At 37.6% G+C, this 23,758-nt stretch overlaps 1 protein-coding gene and 1 pseudogene across 9 annotated transcripts in view; one reads left to right on the forward strand and one right to left on the reverse strand.

Annotated features, from left to right (window-relative positions):
- The window catches only part of LOC120070220 (DExH-box ATP-dependent RNA helicase DExH7, chloroplastic), a 98,039-nt gene that overhangs the window by 24,762 nt on the left and 49,519 nt on the right, over positions 1–23,758 (forward strand). For all 9 annotated transcript variants that reach the window (XM_039022096.1, XM_039022092.1, XM_039022094.1 and 6 more), the window contains 4 exons: positions 3,057–3,275; positions 9,264–9,375; positions 9,826–10,011; positions 17,243–17,322. In XM_039022096.1, coding sequence (XP_038878024.1) covers positions 3,057–3,275; positions 9,264–9,375; positions 9,826–10,011; positions 17,243–17,322 — 597 coding nt within the window. The remainder of the gene's footprint in view (positions 1–3,056; positions 3,276–9,263; positions 9,376–9,825; positions 10,012–17,242; positions 17,323–23,758) is intronic.
- Positions 7,574–9,169, reverse strand: LOC120070221 (annotated as a pseudogene).

Consider the following 23,758-nt stretch of genomic DNA (forward strand, 5'->3'; position numbering starts at 1 on the left):
AAATAATCTTCATTATGGATAACCCAAAAGATATGAATATTGATTGTATCTTATTACCCCTTCAATCAGGCAAGAGCAATATCACAATCAATCAGGATGGAATGCAAATTTTGGGGGATATCCTTCATGTTTTGAGGAGGAAAGGGGAAATCTTCACATTTAGCTTGTGGACGATCTTCTTTTGACTGAAATAACAGGTCCAAAGAATAGTCCATGTCCTCTAGGATGTCCTCAAAAGCAATGGTCTCTTCAGCTTCCTCTCTTTCAAGCTCTTCACTGCTTATACTTACCAAAGATCCACCTTCCAAATCTTGTGGATCTTGTTTAGAAGAGAAATTTAACTTGCATTGAGAACCTCGCACAAAAGAAGTGAATGACTCTTGAGAATTGACTACTGATTGAGAAATGGAATTATTGGAAGAAGGTAATTTACTGACCTATCTTTTGATAATCTCGGGGCTTGGAGTTTAACACAGCATAACTCAAGGAGATCTGGATTTGTAGACCCATGAGTTACGGAATGACGTCTGCTTCCTGGCAAAATGTTTATGGAAAGGTTTAAAACCGTATGTTTTCTTTTTGGGTGCTTTAGGAGCCTTGTGTGACTTGCTGATTTTCAGATCTTGAAATCGAAGGGAGACAAATGCCTGCTTCTGTGTAATTTCCTCAATGATGGATTCGTGGATAGTGTGCTTATTAAGTTCATTTTCCATGCTATCATTAATGATTGTTTCTGCAACAATTTCTTCAGTTTAGGCTTGGCTGGATACTTCAAGGAACGATGCAGGTACTTGCTGATTTAAAGATCTTGAAACCGAAGGGAGACAAACGCCTGCTTCTGTGTAATTTCCTCAATGATGGATTCGTGGATAGTGTGCTTATTAAAGTCATTTTCCATGCTATCATTAATGATTGTTTCTGCAACAATTTCTTCAGTTTAGGCTTGGCTGGATACTTCAAGGAACGAGGCAGGTGCTTGCTTGGATTTTCTACTATGAGGGTGTGGATCGTTTGAATCATTAATGTTTGATGATGCTTTATCTTCTTCTTGGGAATACGAGGGACGTCCCCCGTTATTTTTTGAAAAATCCATTTCGCGCCTTTATGAGGGGATGCCAAACGACTGCAACCCTTTGAATTTCTTTCAATTGAGTTCTCTTTCCTCATTAATTGATCTTTTGTCTTCACACTAAACTGGTTTGGAACTCTGGGAGTTGGCTCCGCTTTCTGGGATTGAGAATGAGAAGATTCCGGTGAGAATAGGGCCTGCTTCTTCCCCTGTGCAAGGCTTGAGTTGAATGAGAAGGGATTTCTTGCTATGCTTGATGTCTATCCATTCAAAAATAAGAAATCTCATTCGGGATTAAGCTCCGGAGATTCTTACCTCCTCATCTTTGATAACCTGAGATAAACGAACAAGATCAATTTGATTAGAAAAATCCTTAAAGAACAAAGCATCTTTTGTTATGGATTTAAATCTCCAATATCACCATAATTCAAAAAAATAGTTCCACGCTTCTCATCTAAAATCTCTATTGTAGCAGGCATGAAACCACACATATTTTTCTTTACTTATATTTTTGCTACAGCAACATTTGTAAGGTTCAAAGTTTCTAGTGAGATTAATTCAAGGCCTCCGAAGTGAGCTCCTATGGCTTCAAAAGTCTGCCTACACCAATAGTCGAGAGGGAGGTTTCTTATTACAATTCAACCTCCATAACCTTTTACTACTTTAGGGTGGCTGTGTTCAAGCTGATTCCATTTCTCAAACTTTAAATGAAATTAACTAAATTTTGCCAAATGTTCCATCAGAATGCTCATGAAAATTTTCCAAAGAAGCTCTTTTCCTTTTGGAAAGGGTGCCCTCCAGTCCAAAGTAAATATCAATAAATGAAAGTCTACTGCATCTGAAAATGCGTGTTATATTACACTGATAATCCAGGAGATGATAATCATAAACAGGTGTTCGGCCCACCCTGTTGAGATTAGGAAGACAATTTTCCATACTTAACTATGGAGGATAAATTGTTGATCTACGACCTTATTTGAACAGGATCTGTTCTATAGGTTGTACAATTGTGTCCTTGAGTTCGAAGGGTAAAGTTTTGATCTCCCAGACCTATTTGTTCTGTTCTCTCACCATTTCTTTTTGTAATTATTATGGATTGTTTTAATAGAATGATTATTGAGGCCAGTGCCAATGACTATATCAAAGGCATTGAAGTCGAGAGGAGTTTTCTTTGGGTCCACCACCTTTTTGCCGATGACACTATTCTTTTTCCCACCTTGAATGATTTAGCTATTGACAACCTTTTTGGCCTTGTGAGCTACTTTTAGAAGGTTTCTTGGTTTGAACATCAACCATAACAAATCTGGACTTTTGGGGAACAACACTACACAGGAGAAGATTGCTTTGATTGCTAGCCAATTTGGCGGTAAACAAGGCCAGTGGCCAGGTATATACCTTGGTCTTCCCCTCTTTGATAAGTCTCAATCGATGTGGTTTTGGAACCCTATTATTGAGGCAATTTAGAGATGGCTATAGTCATGGAACCACTCACACATATTAAAGGGAGGTCGTGCCACACTTTTACAAGCCAATTAATCAAACCTCCCCACTTGTTACATGTCTCTCTTCAAGATTCCATCCAAGATCGTACTAACCATTGAAAAATTGCTCATAAATTTTCTTTGAAAAGGAGGTACATCACGTATGAGGATGCAACTATGGCTTAGTTCAAGTGTACATCTTTGAATAGCTCTTATAATCTCTCATCTTTTGACCAATTGAAGAAATCTTTTGTAACTCCTTTGGTTTGGGATTATGCTCTTCTTTTGTAAATTTCATTTTTCAATGAACTTTGTTTCTTATATAAAAAAAGACTTTAATTTTTATTCTTTAGTTCTTTAGATTTTGCAAATAAATTCTGCAGACTTGTTTCGTATGGTACATATACATTCTTTTTATTCTTTTTATTTTTTTTATGCTCTCGTTCTCTTTCATTCTTTCTAGTGAGAGTGTGGTTTTTCATAATATGAGGTTAAAATGAATACAGGGAGACCCACTAAAGATTCCCAAGGCTGTTCTTCATCAATTATGTCAGAGAGAAGGATGGGATGCACCAAAATTTAATAAAATTCACAGAAAAGAAAACAGATTTTTCTATGCTGTCAATGTGTTGCGTAAAGCAAGTGGGAGAGGTAAAAACCGAAAAGCTGGAGGTCTTATCACTCTTCAGTTTCCCAATGAGGATGAAATTTTTGAATCTGCAGAGGTACTTTGCCCTCCTTTACAACTTTTACATAATGATGCAATGTTGTGCCTTTTTTTTTTTAAAAGAAAACAAAAAAAATTTCATTGAATGAAAAGAGTCAGGTGTTCAGATTACAAGGAGACATAATAATGCAAAATGATGATATAAAGGGATCAGCAGATGCACCCAACCGTCTCAACTAGGTTGACACCACCCTCTTCATCATATCCCAAGAGATACAAAATGAAAATGATAATCTTTAACATAAAAGAGAAAATAATAAAGAGAAAACAATACAACTCGATAAGCTCTTAAAATCCAAGAAATGAAGTAGCATCTAATCTAGTGAAGTAAAAGCTCTCCAATTGAGACAATTGTCTTGCACCAAGAAGCTTGAGAATGCCTTGGAAAGTGAACAGCAGGTGGATGCATCAAGTCTGGCCACTTCAAAATGATTTATCGATGATAAGGATTTTTCATGAAAAGTTCTTTGGTTTCTTTCAAACCAAATTCCAGCAAGCAAATCCTTCACCGCATTTAGCCATAGAAGATTGGCTTGCTTTTCAACTTTAGGACCACCCAAGATTTGAACAACATTATCTTTGAAGGAAGCACAGAACACCCATTGCAAGTTGAAGATGTCAAGGAGTTTCAGCCAGCATGCCCTAGAGAAGCTGCAATCGGAAAGTAAGTCCTGGAAATCTTCACCTGCAGAAAGACAAAGTGGACAAATTGAAGGGGATAAAAAGTGAGTAGGCATTTTCATTTGAAGAGTTGAGGAGCAGTTTAGCGTTCCAAAAATCATAATCCAAACAAGAATGTTGATTCTTTTTGGAATGTTGGACTTCCGTAGGCTTTTGTAAATATAGCGATCGATGGCCAATGAAGCAGCTAGGCACTTTGACAAGGATTTGATTGAGTAACTTCCTGAAGAGTCTAAAGCCCAAAATGGGGTATCATCATGAGCGTCCACCTTCTTTCCATTTAAACACTGAAGGAGTTGAGAAAATTCCGTTCTTTTAACAATTTTTGAAAGGTAATATTCCATGATTGAGTTGCTATATCCCAATGATTAAAAAAACAGACCCTTCAGGCAGAAGAGTAAGCATAAATAATTGGGGAAAACAAAGACTTAGGCTTGAGTTATCAATCCAAGAGTCTTGCTAAAAGGATATTCTTTTACCATTATCCAACTTAAATTATCATCATTGGAAAAGATAGCATATAACTGCTTATTGTCGTTGAAATCATGTTTGGAACATGTCATTGAAAAAGATAGCATATAAAGCTCTTTTAGGAGAAATCCAGACTTTAACATAGCTTGAAAACATTGGAGCATATAGCTCATGTAGAATAAATTCATGTTTAAACATACTTTAGAACATTGAGACATATGGCTTACAAAAGAGAAACTCATGCTTTAAACATACTCGAGAAACATGGTAGCATATAGCTCACAAACCACTTTTTTAAAAGAGTTAATTTATCTCAAATAAAATCATTCATTGAAAGAATTTAGATAAAACATATTAAATCATTTGTCACTCACCGTCATTGGTTAGCTCCCAAGGGATTATAGGCTCTTCCAACTTTTGTTTAGCCTGTAAAATAAATTATTAGCTTCTAGTTAATTCTCTAGCTCACCTTTGAGCTCAATAACTTCAATTTAGCTTAGCCTTTTTAAGTTCCGTTTTCCTTGACTTAATTAATCTTCACATTCCTTTCTTAAATTCCATAACACTTCTTAATAGACTCGAATTTCTTACCAACTCCAAACTTCCAAAACTAGGCCAATGTCTAGCCCACACTAGGCACACAACTATGCCTGATGGGTGTTGGGTGTCTCAACCCTACTATGACATAGTGGGTTGAGACTCCCACGAAGTGGACAAGACAAGAAGCAAGTATGATGACATTTAAAAGGGTGTCATCCATTAGGCCAAAGAAAGGACAAGAGAAGTGAAGTGCCATGATGTGATTGAGGAGGACGTTGCATCATCCAACACACAAAGAAGAGTGAGCAAACATGTCGGTTGAACATCAAATTAGAAGACAAGCACCAGTGTCATTGGTGGTGTCAGTGACAAGCTTAGTGGGGGGCAGATGGATCTCGGGCCATGACCTTGAAAGTCAGGGTCTCGTCGCGAGTTTGGACGAGCAGCTTTGGAGTTAGATGCATATTGAGGAAATATGCAAGCATGTCGAATGTTATGTCAATCGGAGTTCAGACGTAAGCTCTACAATGATGAGTGACCGTTCGCCATAATCCATATGCATGGGTGGCAGATTAAGAAATATTAAGAAAGCACTATAGGGGGAGGCATGTTGTTGGCTCTCCACCACCCCTGGGCCTTGGTGCCTAAGTAAGCTACCACATGACATACAGAGTGTGTCATGGCGTGGGTGAGTGTTACGGGATGAGTGTCTTGGACTACTTACTGTGAGGAGTAACTCAAGGACAATGTTGGGTGGCTCGGGTGTGTCGGCATTGTGCCTTCTCGGGAAGAATGGAGGTTGGTATATATGCTCGAGTAGCGGCACGGTAATCCTCAAACGACACGGTATGGTCGCAAGTGTTGTCATGCCATGATGATGTTCGTATTGATGACTGTCCCGTTGGTCCTGGTAAATGTGAATGACTTGAGAGTTGGTTCTTGATAATTGTGTCCCTATGTGAAATAAAGCTGTATGTCATCCTAAGGTTCGGGGTGACATCCTTGAATACCGATGGACACACAGTGAGCGTCGAAAAGTTAGTCTTGTCTCAGTTAGAAGCAATACTTATCCCGATTGGCAAGTTTAGCTAGTTCCTGACTCAAGATGAAGTAGGAAGTGTACAATGAGTTTGATAAAGTAGGACTGACCCCATGATAGGTCAGAACTCATGCTGGTAAGGTTCCGACCCGATATGAGGTATGGGATAATTGAGTGGTCGAGAACTAAGGTAAAAGAGAGATGGTGGAATGTACGAAGTGGCGATGTACATTGCCAAGATAAGCTAATGTGTAAGTGTCAAATTGAGAACACTTAGTTAAAACAATGTCACTGGCGAGCGAAAGAAGACTCACAGGTATGACTAGTCGAACGGATGTTCGATGCAAGTCGTGGGACAAGGATTATGTTAGCTTGGCTGAGGATGAAAGAACCTCGTCTGAAGGTTTGACAGAGTAAGATGACTCGAGGAAAAGGGATGTATTGGCTAGAATTAGCCTTTAGGCTGACCATGGTCAAGAAAAGATCTTGGCGCCGCACGGTTGAAGAAGTACGACCGTGACACTGGGCACACACACAGACATGGGACGTGGGCACTGCAGTATGCACATAGGCCCTTAAGGCGCACACACAAAACAATCGGGTGGCCTTTCGTGGGCGGCAATCGTGTTGTGCTTAGCAAAGATGAAAAATGGAATTCAGACTTAAATAAGTGATGCAACGTTGTGTTCTCTGTTTAGGTAGGAAAAAGTTTAATTAAAATGGAAGGGGAGATGAGATGAGGCATCATCCCTTAAGACCTTAGTAGGGGTGTTGACCCATGCTGCATGAAATCCTGGTGGTATTTCGCATCCTTAGAATCTGACTCTAGCTATGACATTGTGCCATAATAGTTCTGGAACGGAAGGCAATAGATTCATTTGTAAGAGCTTCATTTCTCTTCCTTAGATGAGGTCAGATTTCAGAATATTGGTTTTAGGATTGTAATAGAAGAGGATATTGACGTTCATCAATTAAAAGTTTGTAGTAAAAATAGGGGAGGACGTAAATGTTTAAATTCTTCTGATTGCTGACAGGTTGTGTTGGCTGGGAAGTTAAGCTCCTTTATGCTAAATTTTGCATTGAATGTGAACCTGAGAAGCTTGGGATATCTGTGTAGGTCATCATGTATGGGACCCCATGTGCTATTCTTTCTGGATATTATTTATTCTTTGTTAGATGATATATATTAAATTTGCATTCACCCATAAGCTTAAGCTTTTGAGTCAATCGGAGATTTAAGATGGTGCTAGAGCCAAGGTGGTCCCGTGTTCAAACTCTTGCAATGTTATTTCCTCCTCAATTAATATTGTTTTTCACTTGTTGGACCTTCTTCATATTTCAAGCCCATAAGTGAGGAAGAGTGTTAGATGATATAATATTAAATTTACCTTCACCAATAAGCTTAAGCTTTTGGGTCAATCGGTGATTTAAGATTCTTAATGTACTTTCTGCACATATCAGAAAAGAAAAGATAAATATGCATTTGTTATTAACTTATCCTCAATTGCCAAAGCATTTCCAGATCATCTAACGCTTCCTTGGTTTGTTTTTGTCCTATACCACTGCCTCTTAACCTTGATTCATTTCCTCCATAGGGGACCAAAACCCTTTGGTTTCTTCTTTTTGTCCAAGAAACTTTATTATGTATATATTAATATATAAACGAAATCCTCCCCTTAATTTACATATCCACAATTCTAAATCATGGTTCAAGAAAAAGAAGCATGACTTAATTTAAAGTTAAACACACGCAAGATCTGGTTAGCTGTAAAAGTTGATTCAAGTCTCAATGGAGTTCCATTATAAATGCACATACTAAATCATTTAAGCAAAAGAGAGATGTAAAAGCTAGAAGGGTAAAAGCTAGAAGGTCAGAAATATGGAAGTTGTACATGGGAGTGGATCACTCTATCACAACCATTCAGAAAAATTGGTCTTATGTTGTTAATCTCAATAATGGTTGATGTGTCGGCCTATTATAAGAAACTTCTCCACCTTCACAGTGCATAGTAATACAGTGCCTGCACCTAATTTTGATATCTCTCACCTTCGAGCTATTCTCTGTCCTGCCCCAAGTAACAAGGCCTTCCCAATTGCACCGGTTTGAAGTCCACAGACTACAGCCACTGTCCCACCAATGACTAACCATTTCCAATCTATGCCAGCATCATTTTGGAGCTTTCTCCTCACCACTTGAGTTCGTACTTAACCGGATTCTAGCTCGGAGGAATCCATGTTTCTGTCAAAAGAAATCTTTGTGGTGATTCTGGCCATCAGTGCGCTTCTGGAAACAAAAATATCTGATTTCCTAGCATTCTGGTTTGCTCTGAAACCAGAGTGGATCTTCTTTACAGTTCCCCACATTCCATGACGGACTCCCAATTTAGCAACATCCTTGGGGATTCCCATATCTTCATAATGTACAAGGAGAACCTCACAAGCAGACCTTATTCCATCTCCTTTACGAGACTCCACTGCCTTGATGATCCAACTTGGAAAAAAATGATCCACACGCCTGGGTTTGTCACGTCTGGGTAAGCTTGGATATTGTTCCCTTTGTAACACAATAGTAAGTCTTTGCAGCTTCCCATATTCTTCGACCCATGACATATTCTCTATCACTGCAGAAAAAGGGGAACCTTTTAATGCAGTGAACAATCTGGTCCCCGTATGAGGACATTCATCCAATATCTTGAAATAAGTAAGCATGGGATCCCATTTAGTCCAAAACTCATCGTCCCAGAAAAAGTCTCTAACCGTCTTTGGGGTTGCATCCTCAAAGAAAGTTCTACTAAGATAAATAGTTGGTCTGTTCTCAGGCTCAAGGCGCCAAGCTTCATATGGAAAGTTTGGGTTCGACCTTTGCATCATACTTTGCCACTCTGCATCCCCATTCCTTCCTTCAGAACTGCACATAGCAAAATTTCGACGAATTTTTAGCAATTGAGGGCTTCTTGAGAAATTCCACAAGATCGAAGAAAGTTTCCTCCATTACAGCCAAGAGAATGAGACAATTTCCAAAACGATTGGAACAAAATGGAAGCTACTACATCCAATACTAACAATGAATTCTGCGCTTCGTCTTCTCTGATTCTCTCTCAGCAATCGAATTCCACCAGGTTCTGCCCTCTGCGAGACAAAAACCCTTTGGTTTCTATACCACAGCCTCTTCATTCTCATCTTCTCTGCATCTTGTATTAATTTGTGACTTTCTATATCTGATTACTAGTTCGTTTGTAATATTTTTTCTTTCAGGATGCCCAGAATAAGGTGGCAGCTTTTGCTCTTTGTCACTTGTTTCCTGATCTTCCTGTTCATCTTGCACTTGTTGAGCCTTATGCCTCTCTTGTTATGCAGTGGAAGGCAGGTAACTGTTTTTACCTTGTGTTCAAATATTTGGCTTTGCTTTTCATTCCAATCCCCGATGAGGTAGTATATAGAATACTAAAGTTTGATATAGTAGCTAGGAAACAATTATATCAATAATAAAAATGTGTGTGGATGTGCATTTTAATATCGTCTGGTTAGTTATGTTACACATAGCAGTATTAGTAAATTTGTCGATACGACTAATACAAATGATCTCTTACAATCTGATCAAACAAATATTGAATTTTCATCTAGTATTTCAAGTTTTAGTCCCTGTATCATAAACATCTATTTGATTTGTTAAACTAGAACTCCAGAACCACAATATATGTATTTGTGTATATATCCTTTATCATTAATGCTTTTTAATCTTTGCCAGTGATTTTTCATCTAAAATTAGATGTTTATGACGAGCAGAAGTATGCTTGTGGAATTTGTAACCTTGCAGGGGAATCAATTAGCAAAGTTGATGATGAAGAGAAGGATCGAAGGGCTAGTTTTGTTGATTCTTTGCTTGATGCTTCCAATTTTGGTTCTGCTTCTAAAACTCTTGTTGGGAAGGTTGAACAGCTCAATATTGAGGATGATAAGAAGCAACCTGTTCTTGATCTTAATTCACATTCATTCATGGAAAGTAAGTAGTTTAAACATGTACGAAATTATACAAGTTTTGAATTGGAATTTTTGTTCTCTGTTTTAATTAGCTATATTTAAAAGAAGTTGATGCTGCATTATTTGTTCTGCCAAAGAAATGTGTGTGTGAGTGGGAGAGCTTTTCAGTCAAAACCCACTTGGTTCTAAAATCCACCTTCTTTTATCGGGAAGCGCATTAAGTTTAGAGTGGGAGAGCTTTTCAGTCAAGAGCTGGAAATTTTCAGACTCATCTTCCTTTAGTAATCTGCGAAAATGGAAAGACCAAGAGTCTAATACCTCATCCCAAAAATCATTTAATGAACCATTGAGTTTGGTTGAAATGTTGAAAAGACTAGGGAAAGAGACTTTTAACGGAACAGTGTCCAGCCTAGAATCAAGCCAAAAAGCTATCCTCTTACCATTTCCTACTTTAAAGGCTGCCAAAGATTCTACTTTTTGCCAAGTTTTTGAAATGTCGACCCAAGGACTTCTAAGACTGCTGGAATATTTACCATTTGTGTCCCAATCAAACTTGCTACTTCCATGTATGCTTGAAATTACTTTCCTCCAAGGGGAGTTCTCCTCATTGATGAACCTCCAACCCCATTTAGCTAGTAGACTTTGACTTTTGACTTTCAAACCACCAATACCGAGCCCCCCATCTTTTTGAGACCGAGATACTAGGCCCCATTTTACTAAATGGTTTAATTTGCTTCCGGAATGCCCTTCCCAAAGAAAATTCCTCAAAAATCTTTCTATAATATTTACCACCTTTTCTGGCATCAAGAAAAGTGACATATAGTAAGTAGGAATATGTGAAAGAACCGACTTACAAAGGGTGGATCGTCCTCCTCTAGATAAGTTATATCTCTTCCATTTGTCCAATTTACCTTGAATTTTATCCATCACTGGTTGCCAGAAAGCCAATTGTTTGAGGTAACTGCCTAGAGGGAGGCCAAGATACATAAAAGGAAGAGTGACAGCCTTACAATTCAGCTTGACGGCTTCTGATTATAACTTGTTATGATCTATATTGATACCACATATAGCTGATTTTTTCCTATTAATCTTCAGCCCTGAACACCACTCAAAAAGTTCAATTGTCTTCTTTAGGTTTTTGAGCTTTTCCTTGTTATCTTGGCAGAAAATTAACGTGTCATCAGCAAATTGCAGCAAGGGGACATGAATTCTGTCTTTGTCCACTATAAAGCCTTCAAACTTGTCTTTTTCATGAAGTCGGGACAGCAATGCACTAAGGACTTCACTAACCAATAGAAAAAGAAATGGAGAAAGAGGGTCTCCTTGTCTTATTCCTCTAGTAGCTTGGATTCTCCCACGTGGTCTTACCATTTATGAAAATTGAGAATTTTGTATTTGATACACAACCCATCATCCACATGATCCATCTTGAATCAAAGTTCTTTTCAACAAGGATCTTCTCAAGAAACTCCCAATCTACACGATCAAAAGCTTTTTCTAGGTCGAGCTTTAAAATCCATCATTTTTTCTTCTTAGAACGATAATCTTCAACTGCTTCATTGGCTATAAAGATTGGATCTAGGATTTGCCTTCCTTCAATGAAAGCACTTTGTGAAGCATCTATTATACTTGGCATGACTTTTTTCAACCTCTCCGCTAGTACTTTAGCTAAAACTTTATAAGTCAAAGTAGTTAGACTTATCGGTCTGAAGTCTCTTACTCAGAAAACATCCTTTTTCTTTTGAATAAGGCTGATGAAGTTTCCTTTGCGCATGAATTCAACTTCCCATTGCCATAGAAATCTTCGAAGAGCTCTAGGAATTTATCCTTGAAAAAATCCTAGAATTTAAGTAGAAATTCAGTTGTAAAACCATCCGGACCAGGGGTGTATTTTTACCCAACAATGTTAAAGAAGATCTGATTTCTACAGTGGTGAATCTAGCTGTCAGCTTTGAGTTTTCTGAAATTGAGACTTTAGACCATTGAATGTTGAGAGGTATTGTTCTTTGACCTAGAGACTTGGTATATAATGTGGAATAGAAGTCTAAAATTAGGCCTTCAATATCGTTGAAAGAATTTGTTGCTACCCCTTGGTTGTTAATAAGCTCTGAGATTAGGTTCCTTCTTTTCTTTGCATCCAAGAATCCGTGGAAAAATTTAGTATTTTCATCCCCTAAGCTTAGCCAATTGAGCTTACTCTTTTGCCTTGGGTTTATTTCTTTAATTCTATAAAGGGAAAATAACTCGACTATCAAAAAAGATCTCAAACTCCTTTCTATTTCCTGTAGACCATGAAATTCAATTTGCTGATCAAGTTTATCTCTCTCTCCAAATAACTTTTCCTCTTTTGATTTCCTTGCTGAATCATAATCTGAATGCCAAGATTTGAGAGTTGATTTCACTTTCCTTAGCTTGTTGGAGATTACAAAACCGGCCCAACCTTGCTGATCTTCCAAAATTAATGAGTCTTTAATGATTTTACAGCTTTCTACTAATGATAACCAGCTGTTACAAAATCTAAAAGGGGCTGGACCCCATTCAAATGCTCCTGCTTCAAGGATAATTGGGAAATGGTCTGAACATAACCTTGGCATTCTTGATACTCTAGTATTTGCAAAGAGATCAACCCAATTGTTGGAGGTCAAGAATCTATCTAGTAGTGAGTAAGAAGCTGTGGAGCCTTCTCTTGACCAAGTAAATTGTCCATTACTAAGGGGAATTTCCATAAGTTTTGCTGAATTAATGAAATTGTTGAACTTTTTCATACCTTTTGTTGGTCTCTCTGATGGAAACCTTTCTTGAACCCTTCTTGTCATGTTGAAATCTCCTCCTATACACCATGATTCACTGCAATAACCTGAGAGTGAGTATAATTCTGGCCATATGTGCTTTCTTTCTTTGTAATCGGTGGGACCATAAACGTTCGAAACCCAACAAATTTTCTTACAAATTGTTGTACATTTTATAGATAGGAGTATCCTCCTTTGAGAACTTCTATGACTGAGACTTTGCTTTCACCCCACATAGATAATAAACTCCCTGATCTGCCTTGTGCTTCCACTAACTCCCATCCTATGTCTTTGGAGCTCCAAAGCTCCTTTATGATTCTGATATCAAAAAATTCCTTCTTGGTTTCTTGAATTAGGACCAGATCCGGATTGGTTTTCTTGATAATTCGTTTTACTGCCAGTCTTTTTGAGGCATCGCCCATGCCTCTTATTTTTCATGACAAAATTTTCATGATGGAATCTTGGAATTAACCTAAGATCAAGTTACAATCTTTCACAATTGAGGTCAAGTTGCTGGGATGTATTCTTTGTCGATGGCCTTAATGGAAGGAGGGAAGCTGCTGGTCAATTTGTGATCCTCTTCTTATTGAAAAAGGCAGGACAGATTGTGTTGATGATCCTGTCCGAAATAAACCTCTTCTTGGAAGGGATTAGGTGCTAGAATATCTTCCTCATCACTGCTTATACTCAGCAAGGAATCCTCATCAGAAGCATAATTTTTGATAGATGCTTGAAAGGGTTCAGATACACCTCGAGAAAAAGACACATTTGAGTCTCCAACTTTAAAATCATAAAAAGAGAATGGGAATGATTGGAGGGGAATAGCCACTGACCTGTTAATTGGACTAGAGGGTATTTGCACCTTAGTACAACACTTCTCCAAAAGATCTGTGTTTAACATGGAAGTCCAATCATTTCGAAAAGAGGTTTTCTTCCTTGTGAAATGTTTTCTGAAAGGTTTCAAAAGAACAACCTGCAACTCTTTCCTTTGCTTGCTTATGTTGCTTGGGAGATGACCAGAAGGTGTAGAAGAAGAGATTTTGGCACTGAGATCTTCTTTTGGTAATAATAGAACTTAATCTTGGAGGAAAGGAGCCGAAAAGGACTCTTGGACTTCCTTGTTTGTTGGTATTAAAAAAACCACAGAAGGGTCCAAGGTTTTAGGGCACGAGGAGGCTGCAACATTCAATAGTAGAACCTTTTAACTATTTGTTGGAAATAAAACGCCATTATTTAATTTTTCCGACTGTTGGAATTTTTCTGAAAAGGTGCTGATATTCTGGTTGTTATTGGAATTAAAGTGAGTAATGGTTGGTGGAATAATCGAGAGCACGCCTGTTGAACTTCCCTGGGTGAGTTTTAATGCATTTTTTAATTCTCTCTCCATTAATTGATCTTCCTTCTCTCTTCTTAATGACAGCTCTTCCTTCTCTTTCTTTTTGTTCACATTTAAACAGGGTAGAAGAGTCGGAACTATTGGACTCAACTTGAATCTCAATAGCCCTCTCTTCTGGCTGTATTACCACATTTTCTTCCATCTGAAAAGACTCTTGAAATGATTTTTTTGGCTGAGAAGACTCCTGAACTTCCTTAACCGGAAGGCTATTAATATTTTCCTCTACTGGCGTCATCAAAGCTTTTGAAAACAGGGGATTTCTAGAAAAATTAGAATTGTTGACTGCTGATTTTAAGAAGGACCAATTTTCGGACTTATTTGTATTCAAAAGACCTTCATCAAACAAAACTTGATTCATACGAGCTATATCTACCGGATTTGAAAGGTCTTCTTCATTTAAAAACTTCTTAACCTTGTCGGGAGGATCCAAAAATTCAATATCACCAAAGTGTAAGAAAATACTTCCCCTGTTTTCATCTAAAATTTCAATGGTTGCGGGCAAAAATCCACATAAGTTCTTTTCTTGAATTCTAGCTTCAGTTGCATTGAGAAAATTTAGTGTTTTTAAAGCAATTGCTTCTAATCCTCCAAAATATGAGCCGATAGCTTCAAAAATTTGCTTGCACCAGAATTCTAATGGCAGATTTTTAATGGATATCCATCCCCCATAACCTTTAATTGACCTTGGACGACTATGTAAGGTAGTGTTCCACCTTTCAAATTTCAAATGAAGTTGTCCTATCCTCTGCCACTCTCCTTGTTTTGCTACTAATTCTTCCAAATTCCCTTTTCCTAGCTTAATCAAAGCTGATTCTGCTGAGAGAGGATTGATCAAAACTTTAGAATTGGCCCAAAGCTTTACTTTCTTTGAGACTTCATTCCAATTGTTGAATTCAAATAACCGAGTTACTACCCATAATTTGCTGAAATCTTCCTTGAGGACGTCATTGTTTTTTTGAATCCAAACCTCTGATGACCTCTGTTTTTTTGAAGCCTGGGAAGGGTGGGAATTCTGTTTTCCGATAGAAGTTGGAATTCTGTTTTCCCTTCTTCTCCTTACTACATCTGCATAAGAGACTTGGACCTTCGAACGACTTTTTGGCATGATAATCTCTTTTTTTAGTTTCATGTTCCTTCTAACATATTATTAAAAGAAAGCCAACCGGAGTTAGAAGTACTTGATGGAATATGGATGTAAAAGTGTCCTCTAGACGCTGGCCAAACTATACATCTTAAAAACTACTTTGAATAGACTCGAATCTTTGAGAGCTTTACTACACCAAAAGCATCATGACCACTATTGACGACAAAACTGGAGGTTGGGAGCTTCAAAAGTCCAGAATTGTTTTCCCAGAACCAGAGGAGCTGAGATTCTGCCAAGAAGAGGCGTTTCTTAGCTTTCACATCTTCTATGATGAAAGTTTCTTCTTGAAAATGAGCACAGAAAAGGTTGTCGTTGATCCTACATCTTATAACTTTCAGTGCTAAGCTGTTCTTGGGAGGTGTGGCTGAGGGAAGGCTTTTATTTGCCATGGGATTCGGGTGTTACATCAGCTTGATATTAAAAATGCATTTCTAAATGGTGATCTTCAAGAAGAGGTGTATATGGAGAACCCAGAGGGAGAATGGAACGATGTGTCGCCTTCGTAAATTCTTTTATGGATTAAAGCAGAGCCCACGAGCTTGGTTTGGTAAATTTAGTCAAGTGATTGAAAGCTTTGGAATGCAGAAGAGCATGTCAGATCATTCGGCCTTTTTTAAGAGATCTGAGGGTGGTATCATCTTATTAGTCGTATATGTGAATGATATTGTGATTACTGGTGATGATGCTTTAAGTATCCAGTCTCTAAAGACCTTTCTTCATAGTCAATTCCATACAAAAGATTTGGGCATATTGAATTACTTCTTAGGAATTGAGGTGATAAGATGCAAGAAAGGAATTCTATTATCACAGAGAAAATATGTACTTGATTTGTTGACTGAAATAGGAAGGCTGGGGGCCAAGCCATGTAGTACCCCAATGATGCCTAACTTACAGCTCACAAAAGATGGAGAATTGCTAAAAGATCCTGAAAGATATAGGAGGTTGGTGGGAAAACTTAATTACCTTACAATGACTCGACCCGACATAGCCTATTCAGTAAGTATTGTGAGTTAGTACATTTCATGCCCTACAGTTGATCATTGGGCTGCATTGGAACAAATTCTTTGTTATTTGAAGGCTGCTCCCGGACGTAGTTTATTATATAAGGATTATGGTCATACTAATATTGAATGTTTCTCAGACGCTGATTGGGCAGGATCTAAAGAAGACAGAAGATCAACCTCAGGGTATTGTGTTTTTGTTGGTGGTAATTTGATTTCTTGGAAGAGTAAGAAGCAAAATGTGGTGTCACGTTCAAGTGTTGATTTAGAATATAGAGCAATGGCACAATCTGTATGTGAATTGATTTGGATATATGATCTTGTTGAGTTGGGATTTGAAATCACCATACCGACAAAGTTGTGGTGTGATAATCAAGTAGCACTTCATATTGCGTCTAATTTAGTATTTCATGAAAGAACTAAACATATTGAAGTTGATTGCCTTTTTGTACGTGAGAAAATTCAACAAGGGTTGATATCTACAGGATATGTGAAGACTGGAGAACAATTAAGAGATATCATCACGAAAGCATTGGATGGTAGACGTATAGATTATCTATGTAACAAGTTGGGCATGATTAACATATATGCTCCAACTTGAGGGGGAGTGTTATAATTCTATAGTTAGGGTTTTCCATTCTTGTAAATATTTTATGATATTTTCGTTTTCTATGCTTTGTACACTAGTATATATTCATATCTTTGGTGAATGAATAGAGCATTCTGATTCTTTCTCAAACCTAAGAGTTTTACAGATTATATTAGTTTAAGGTTTCTATGCATGTTTGTATCTATTAATAATGTTGAGTGTTTTCTCTGTAATCTATTCCATAATTTTGACTACATATATACCCCTCTTTATAGTTAAAGACTTAAAGCAATCCTCAATGAACTATTCTTTTGTTTTCTTCTTTGGATTGCAGGATTAAACCATAACCCACAAAACGAGAGTTCTCATTTGAGACGGGAACATGAGAATAAAATGAAAACTAAAAAATATCAGGTTCGTGCAATTATTTTATTATTATTTTTAGATGTATTGTTGATCATATGTTTCTTGGTTGACTTTTAACATATATAATTCTTCTTTTTTTTTTTTTTTTGAGAAGGAAACATAACTTTTCAATGATAAAAGAAAAAGAGACTAATGTTCAAGAAAACAATAACCTTCAAGAGGAAAGAGAAAATGCAAAAAAACAAAATGAGAATAAATACTAATGAGATACAAAAAGGAGAAGACAACAAAAAGCACACAAATAAACCTAACAAACGAGCTCCAAAAAGGAAATAAAAACAAGAGAGCACATAATTATAAAGCCAAAGCCGACCGAAAGTCCAATGGGTAGACGAGGAAAGAAGTTTAATGAGGCTGGAAGTGCGAGAATCAAACCATAAATCAAACCAACTTCTAAACTGCCACTTCCAAGATAGATGAAATATTAGATACTCTTTGAAAAACTCTAGATCTTTTTGAATGGTGCTCTGGCCAAAAAATCAATTGGGAGAAATCAACCCTTTGTGGCATAAATGTTGAAAATGACAAGCTGTTTTCAATGGTTGCTAGGTTAAATTGTAAAGATGTACCTTGGCCTACCCTTGAGAGGGTACCCAAAGAGATGAATTTTTGGCAGCCGATTATTGATAAAATACAAGGCAAGTTGGACAAATGGAGAAGATACGACCTTTCTCAGGGAGGAAGAGCAACCCTTTATAAGTCAGTACTTTCAAATCTTTCTATTTACTATATGTCTTCATTTTTGGTGTCAGGAAAGGTGCTATCTAAAATGGAGAAAATGATGATGAATTTCTTCTGGGAAGGTCATAAAGGAGGAAAGATTAATCACTTAGCTAAATGGGAGTTGGTTTCTAAAGCCCAAAAGGATGGAGGGCCTGGTTTGAGAGGCTTAAAAGAAAGTAATCTGGCCCTTCTAGCCAAATGGCACTGGCGCTTTATGAATGAGGACTCCTGTTGAAAAACCATATTCCCAAGCTTATATTTCAAATAGCACACAACCCCAATGGTTCGGTCTTGGACCATTGGGATAATACAATTTCCTCTTGGTCCATCTCTTTTAGAAGGCTCTTGAAAGATGAGGAGATTTTAGAATTTCAAGGCTTGTAAAGCATTGTAGCCACAAAAAAAGTGAAGGATTGCATTGATAAACGATCATGGTCCTTGGAAGCAAATGGTACTTTCACCGTCAAATCACTAGTCACCCATCTTTCCATAGCTTCTCCAATCGATCAACTTTAAGAAAGGTGTTATGGAAATCTAAAAGCCCTCGGTGAGTCAACATTGTCACGTGGATAATGTTATTTGGATCTCTTAACTGTTCAAATGTTTTGCAAAAGAAGCTGTCTCTCATTATTTATTTCCGAATAGATGTGCATTGTGTAAAGGAAATTGGGAAGACCTTCAGCACCTTCTTTTTGACTGCTGCTATGCTCAAAATTGCTGGTTTTCGTTACTCAAATTGTTCAATATTAGCTGGGTTTTTGGGAAAATTTTCAGAGACAGCGTCTTGCAAATTTTGGTAGGACCAAAACGGAAGAGAAAACAGCAAATCCTGCGGAATAATGCAGTAAAGGCAGTGCTGGTAGATTTATGGTTTGAAAGAAACCAAAGAGTTCTCCATGACAAGGAAACTCCTTGGTTTTCCAGATTTGAGACAGCTCGTTTGAATGCATCCATGTGGAGCTTACTCTCCAAGGCTTTTGCGGACTATTCCAGCCAAGAAATTAGCTTGAACGGGCGTGGCTTCCTCTCCTGGGAGTTCTAATGTTGCTGTCTCGGTTGCTCTAGGAATCAAAGATGGTTGCTCCTTTCTTAGAAGACAGTAGCTTCCTCTTTAAGTATTGTATTTGGGAATACCCTATGTAGTTGTGTTAAGTTTCTTGTATTAGTTTCACGACTTGTTTAAGATCTTATTTTTCTGGGTTGTATTGTACTGAATTAAACTGATCAAGTCCACATTCTTTTGTTCTTGGAGATGATGCTACTAAGGGGGTGTGTCAACCTAGTAAAGATGCCTGGGTGCACCTAAGTTTTAGTCCTTTTTTTGTCGTATCTCTTGTACATTGAGCATTAGTCTCTTTTCATTAACCTCTTGAGTTTCCTCAACTAAAGCATCTTATGCTATAGAATCCATAATATCCTCAATGCTTACACTAACATCTGAATCTTCATCAAGAATGTAACTAGAAAGATTATCTTTAGGAGATGGATGGCTATAAACTCCTTTAACAAAAGAAGTATTTGATTTCAAAGCTTTAACCACTGATTGGCTGAAATTCAAACTAGAAGACAAAGGATGTTGAATGTCTGCCGGATGTGAATCAGTTTGCGGGAGACGTGTACAGGACTCCTTCAAACATTTGAATTGCTCTCAAAATGTTCCAGATGATTGCTTCTTTTTTGTTTGACCGAAAGAAAGAGGAAAATGGAGAACTTTCAATGCTTACATCCTCTTTATTGCTCTTTAAGTCCACAAACTATGGAGTATTAACCGTGGTTTCTACTTTATTACTCTTTTAAGTCTACTCTTAACATATATGATAAGAAACAATAAATAGTTCATATTAGTTAGAGTTGGTGTTTGATTAAACTTGGTAAAATAATAACAATAATTTCATTCAAGAAAAAGATGCAATATATGTGCTTATGAGAGTTGGAGGTTTTTTTAATTATATAAAGATGCATTATTGTTAGTAAGATTTAGTTCTCTATTACAAAGGGAAGACTAATAGAGAAAGTTAACAATAATCCAACAATAGGGACTAATTTTATTGTAACGATCCGACTTTCTACCATGCTACCAGGATAACTACTACATGCATGCATAAGCTTGGCAATGTATATTTCAAAAAAGAAATTTTTAAACAAAGGAATAAGACTTTTATTTAAAATTTAATAATATCATAAAACTGTTTGGGGCACCACTGATTCGGATTTGGAACAAATTAAATAAATCAATAAATGGGATAACGAATAAATGAAATACCAAAAATTTTAAATGCAGACACCTAACCTAAATCATGCCAAAAATAAAATAAAATAAAACATAAGTGCGGAAGCATCGTCATGTCCCAATGACTGAGTCACGGATCCCTCTTGTCATTCGCCGGTCTATCTTTACCTTTATTTGAAAAACATGAAGAGAAAAGAATGAGTATATAAATATACCAGTAAGCGACCCGCTACAGGGCTCACTAGGTGAGTTATTAGCATTCATATTAGGATTCAAGTGCACATTTCGCATCGTAGGCATAGGCAGAGGCATAAACATAAGGGGAAAACCCGAAGACACGTTTTAATAAGTAGTGACCTTGGAAGGACACAATCATAGGCATAAGGCGTGAACTTGAAGGCTCACCACATACGATGTGCATGACCCAATAGGAATACTAAGAGTTACTATCAGTCAAGCATAGTCATAAGCACACTCATAATCTTTAATCATGCTTGAAAGGTGTCAAACAATCTCAAAATACATACATCGTTCAGATACTACAACATTCACATACAACACAATTTTCATGGCATAAGCATAAGCCTCCATAAACCCCCTTCAACCGTCAAACACAGTTAGTCACATAGTAACTCATAACAGTGCAAACCAACACACAGAATCATGCTTACAATACAATCTCATACTTAACAACAATATGGGTTCGAGGGCGAACCGATAGTGAAGCGCTTACCTCAGATTTAGGCCTAAGCAAAATAGCAATCAAGCAGGTGAACCTTCCTCTTAAATTAGCAAAGGCTTGAATCAAAGTCCCTAACACCAACCATAAACACACAGTTCAATTTGTGGGGTCAATCCCCAAAACCTACACAATTTATACCAACAATCCCCATATAACTTATCCCAAAACTTGCCAAAATTAAACCAATTAAACAATCCCCATTGGGCAGCCGTTAAAATGCCTCAGAAACTCAACTTCAACCTCCTAAATTCAAGATTGAACCAATTGTCAGACCAAAATCACACTAAATAGCCAAGATCTTTCAAGAAACCCAAGAAACTAACCAAAAACAACCAAATTCTTACCCAATAATGCGCAAATAGAGGGCCACACGAGAAGACCCGAAGCTATCTGGACGAAAATGTCCATGGATGCCGACAATAGTGACGACGATAGCGGAGCTACGCGGTGAACAACGGCTGACAGAGCTTCAGTCGTAGCTGGATCGGTGACGGTGTGCGCGGCTCGCGTCTAAGGGCTTCTGGTTGGTGAGCGTGCACGACTCGGATCGGTAGCGACGTTTAAGGCTTTCAGTTGGCAAGCGTGTGCGAACTCGGGGGGGGGGGGTGATGCACGTTGCTCACGAAGAAGGAAGAAGAAGAATTTCCTTCTTTTAATTTTTCCTTTTTCTTTAATTGCACGCAAATCGAGGAGGTTCCCATTTAAATAAATAAACTCTTAAACCCTAATTTCTCCCCTTTTCCTCGACCAAAAATAAAAATATCTCTTTTCTCCAACAACCAAAGAAAATTTAAGTTATTTAATCTCATTTCCACCTAATAATTAAAATTCCAAAACCAAAATTAAATCCTACTCCCAATAATTGAATTAATTCCATATCTTGACTGAGAATAATTTAAATCGATTTAACGGAAACAAACAAACTCAAGTCTCTAATATTCGAAGTCCAAAACTAAATAATCAAGATAAATACATGCAATTTCCTTGAATTTGACTTGTTACAATCTACCCCCTTAAGAAACTTTCGTCCTTGAAAGTTATAGTCTTGAAAAAGTTCTGGGTACTGGGCTCTCATTTCCTCCTTTCTTTCTTGTGTTGCTTCCTCGAACTGATGGTTCTGCCATAGAACCTTAACTAGTGCCCCTTCCATGTTGCTTAAAACCTTCACTTCCCTTGCAATAATCTGTACAAGCTTTTCCTCGTAACTTAAGTTCTTGTTCAATTGCAAGGGCTCAAAGTCTACTACATGAGATGGATTCGTTATGTACTTCCTCAACATTGAGACATGGAAAACATTGTGTACTGGAGAGCAGGACGGTGGAAGTGCCAATCGATAGACCACAGGGCCAATTTGCTCCAAGACCTCGAATAGTTCCACAAAACGCAGATTGAGCTTTTGCTTCCTTCCAAATCTCAGGACACCTTTCATAGGTGCTATCTTAAAAAACACTTGATCCCTTGCTCGAACTCAAGATCTCTACGCCTAACATCGACGTGACTCTTCTGTCTGCTCTGCGTTGTTAGCATTTGGGCCCTAATCTTCTGCATGGCTTCGTTGGTCATTTGCACCAACTCAGTTTCCATCAATTTTCGCTCACCAACCTCACCTAGGAAACGAGAGACCTGCAACCCTTTCCATACAGGGTTTCACATGACAACATGCCAATAGTAGCATGATAGCTATTATTATATGCAAACTTTACCAAATGCAGATGAGTATCCTAACTTCCTGAAAACTCCAATGCACAGACGCGCAACATATCTTCCAAGATTTGGTTTAGGCACTCCGTTTGCCCGTCAATCTGAGGGTGGAAGGCTGTACTGAAATTCTACTGAGTCCTCAACGTTGCCTGGAGGCTCTTCCAAAAGCTGGAGGTAAAGCGAGTGTTTCTGTCGGACACAATTGATACTGGCACCCCATGCAACCTCACCACCTCTTTCATATACAGTTGCACCCATTTATTCACCGGATACGTGGGCTTCCCCAGAATGAAATGTGCCACCTTAGTGAGATTGTCTACTGACACCTAAATTACTGTATAACCCTTTGCTGTTCTTGGTAAACTCACAATGAAATCCATGGAAACACTCTCCCACTTCCATTCCGGTACATTCAAAGGCTGTAATTTGGTGTCGAAAATCTACAAGTGGAAACAATTTGGATCTTAAGCACTCTAATTCTATCAATTTTAGCAATCTAGCAAGCATGGTCATAATAAAGAAATAGGGTTTTAGAAATTTACCTTTGAAGAATTCTTCAATTACTTTAATTCCAACTCGAATCTTGTCTCCAACACCTTGTAGACCACTACTTGATCTTCCCTACTATTCTCTAGGACCTTAGGTTGGATGATGGAATCCAAAATGAGGTTGAATTTAGAAGAAAAATGGAGGAACAATCAGATTTTGGTGTCTCAATGGTTACAGAGAACCATTCTCTCACCAATTCTCAATTGCCTGAAAATCTTCCACCAAAAATGAAATTCATTTTGTTCAAACTCAACATGCAACTAAATTTTTATGAGAAATTGACACCAAATCTCAAACTATTTGAGTGGAATATGGTGGTGTCTTAAGTGGGAAAACCCACTAAAGAGAATTTCCAATTTTTTAATTGAATTTTAAGCAAAATTCAATTTAAATTTGAAATCAAATTTCAATATTAAAATTCCAAAAAAATAATAATAATATTAATTCAATAATTAATATTAGATAAAAACCATTAATTT

This window comes from Benincasa hispida, chromosome 1, assembly GCF_009727055.1.
Source record: "Benincasa hispida cultivar B227 chromosome 1, ASM972705v1, whole genome shotgun sequence".
NCBI classification, from domain to species: domain Eukaryota; kingdom Viridiplantae; phylum Streptophyta; class Magnoliopsida; order Cucurbitales; family Cucurbitaceae; genus Benincasa; species Benincasa hispida.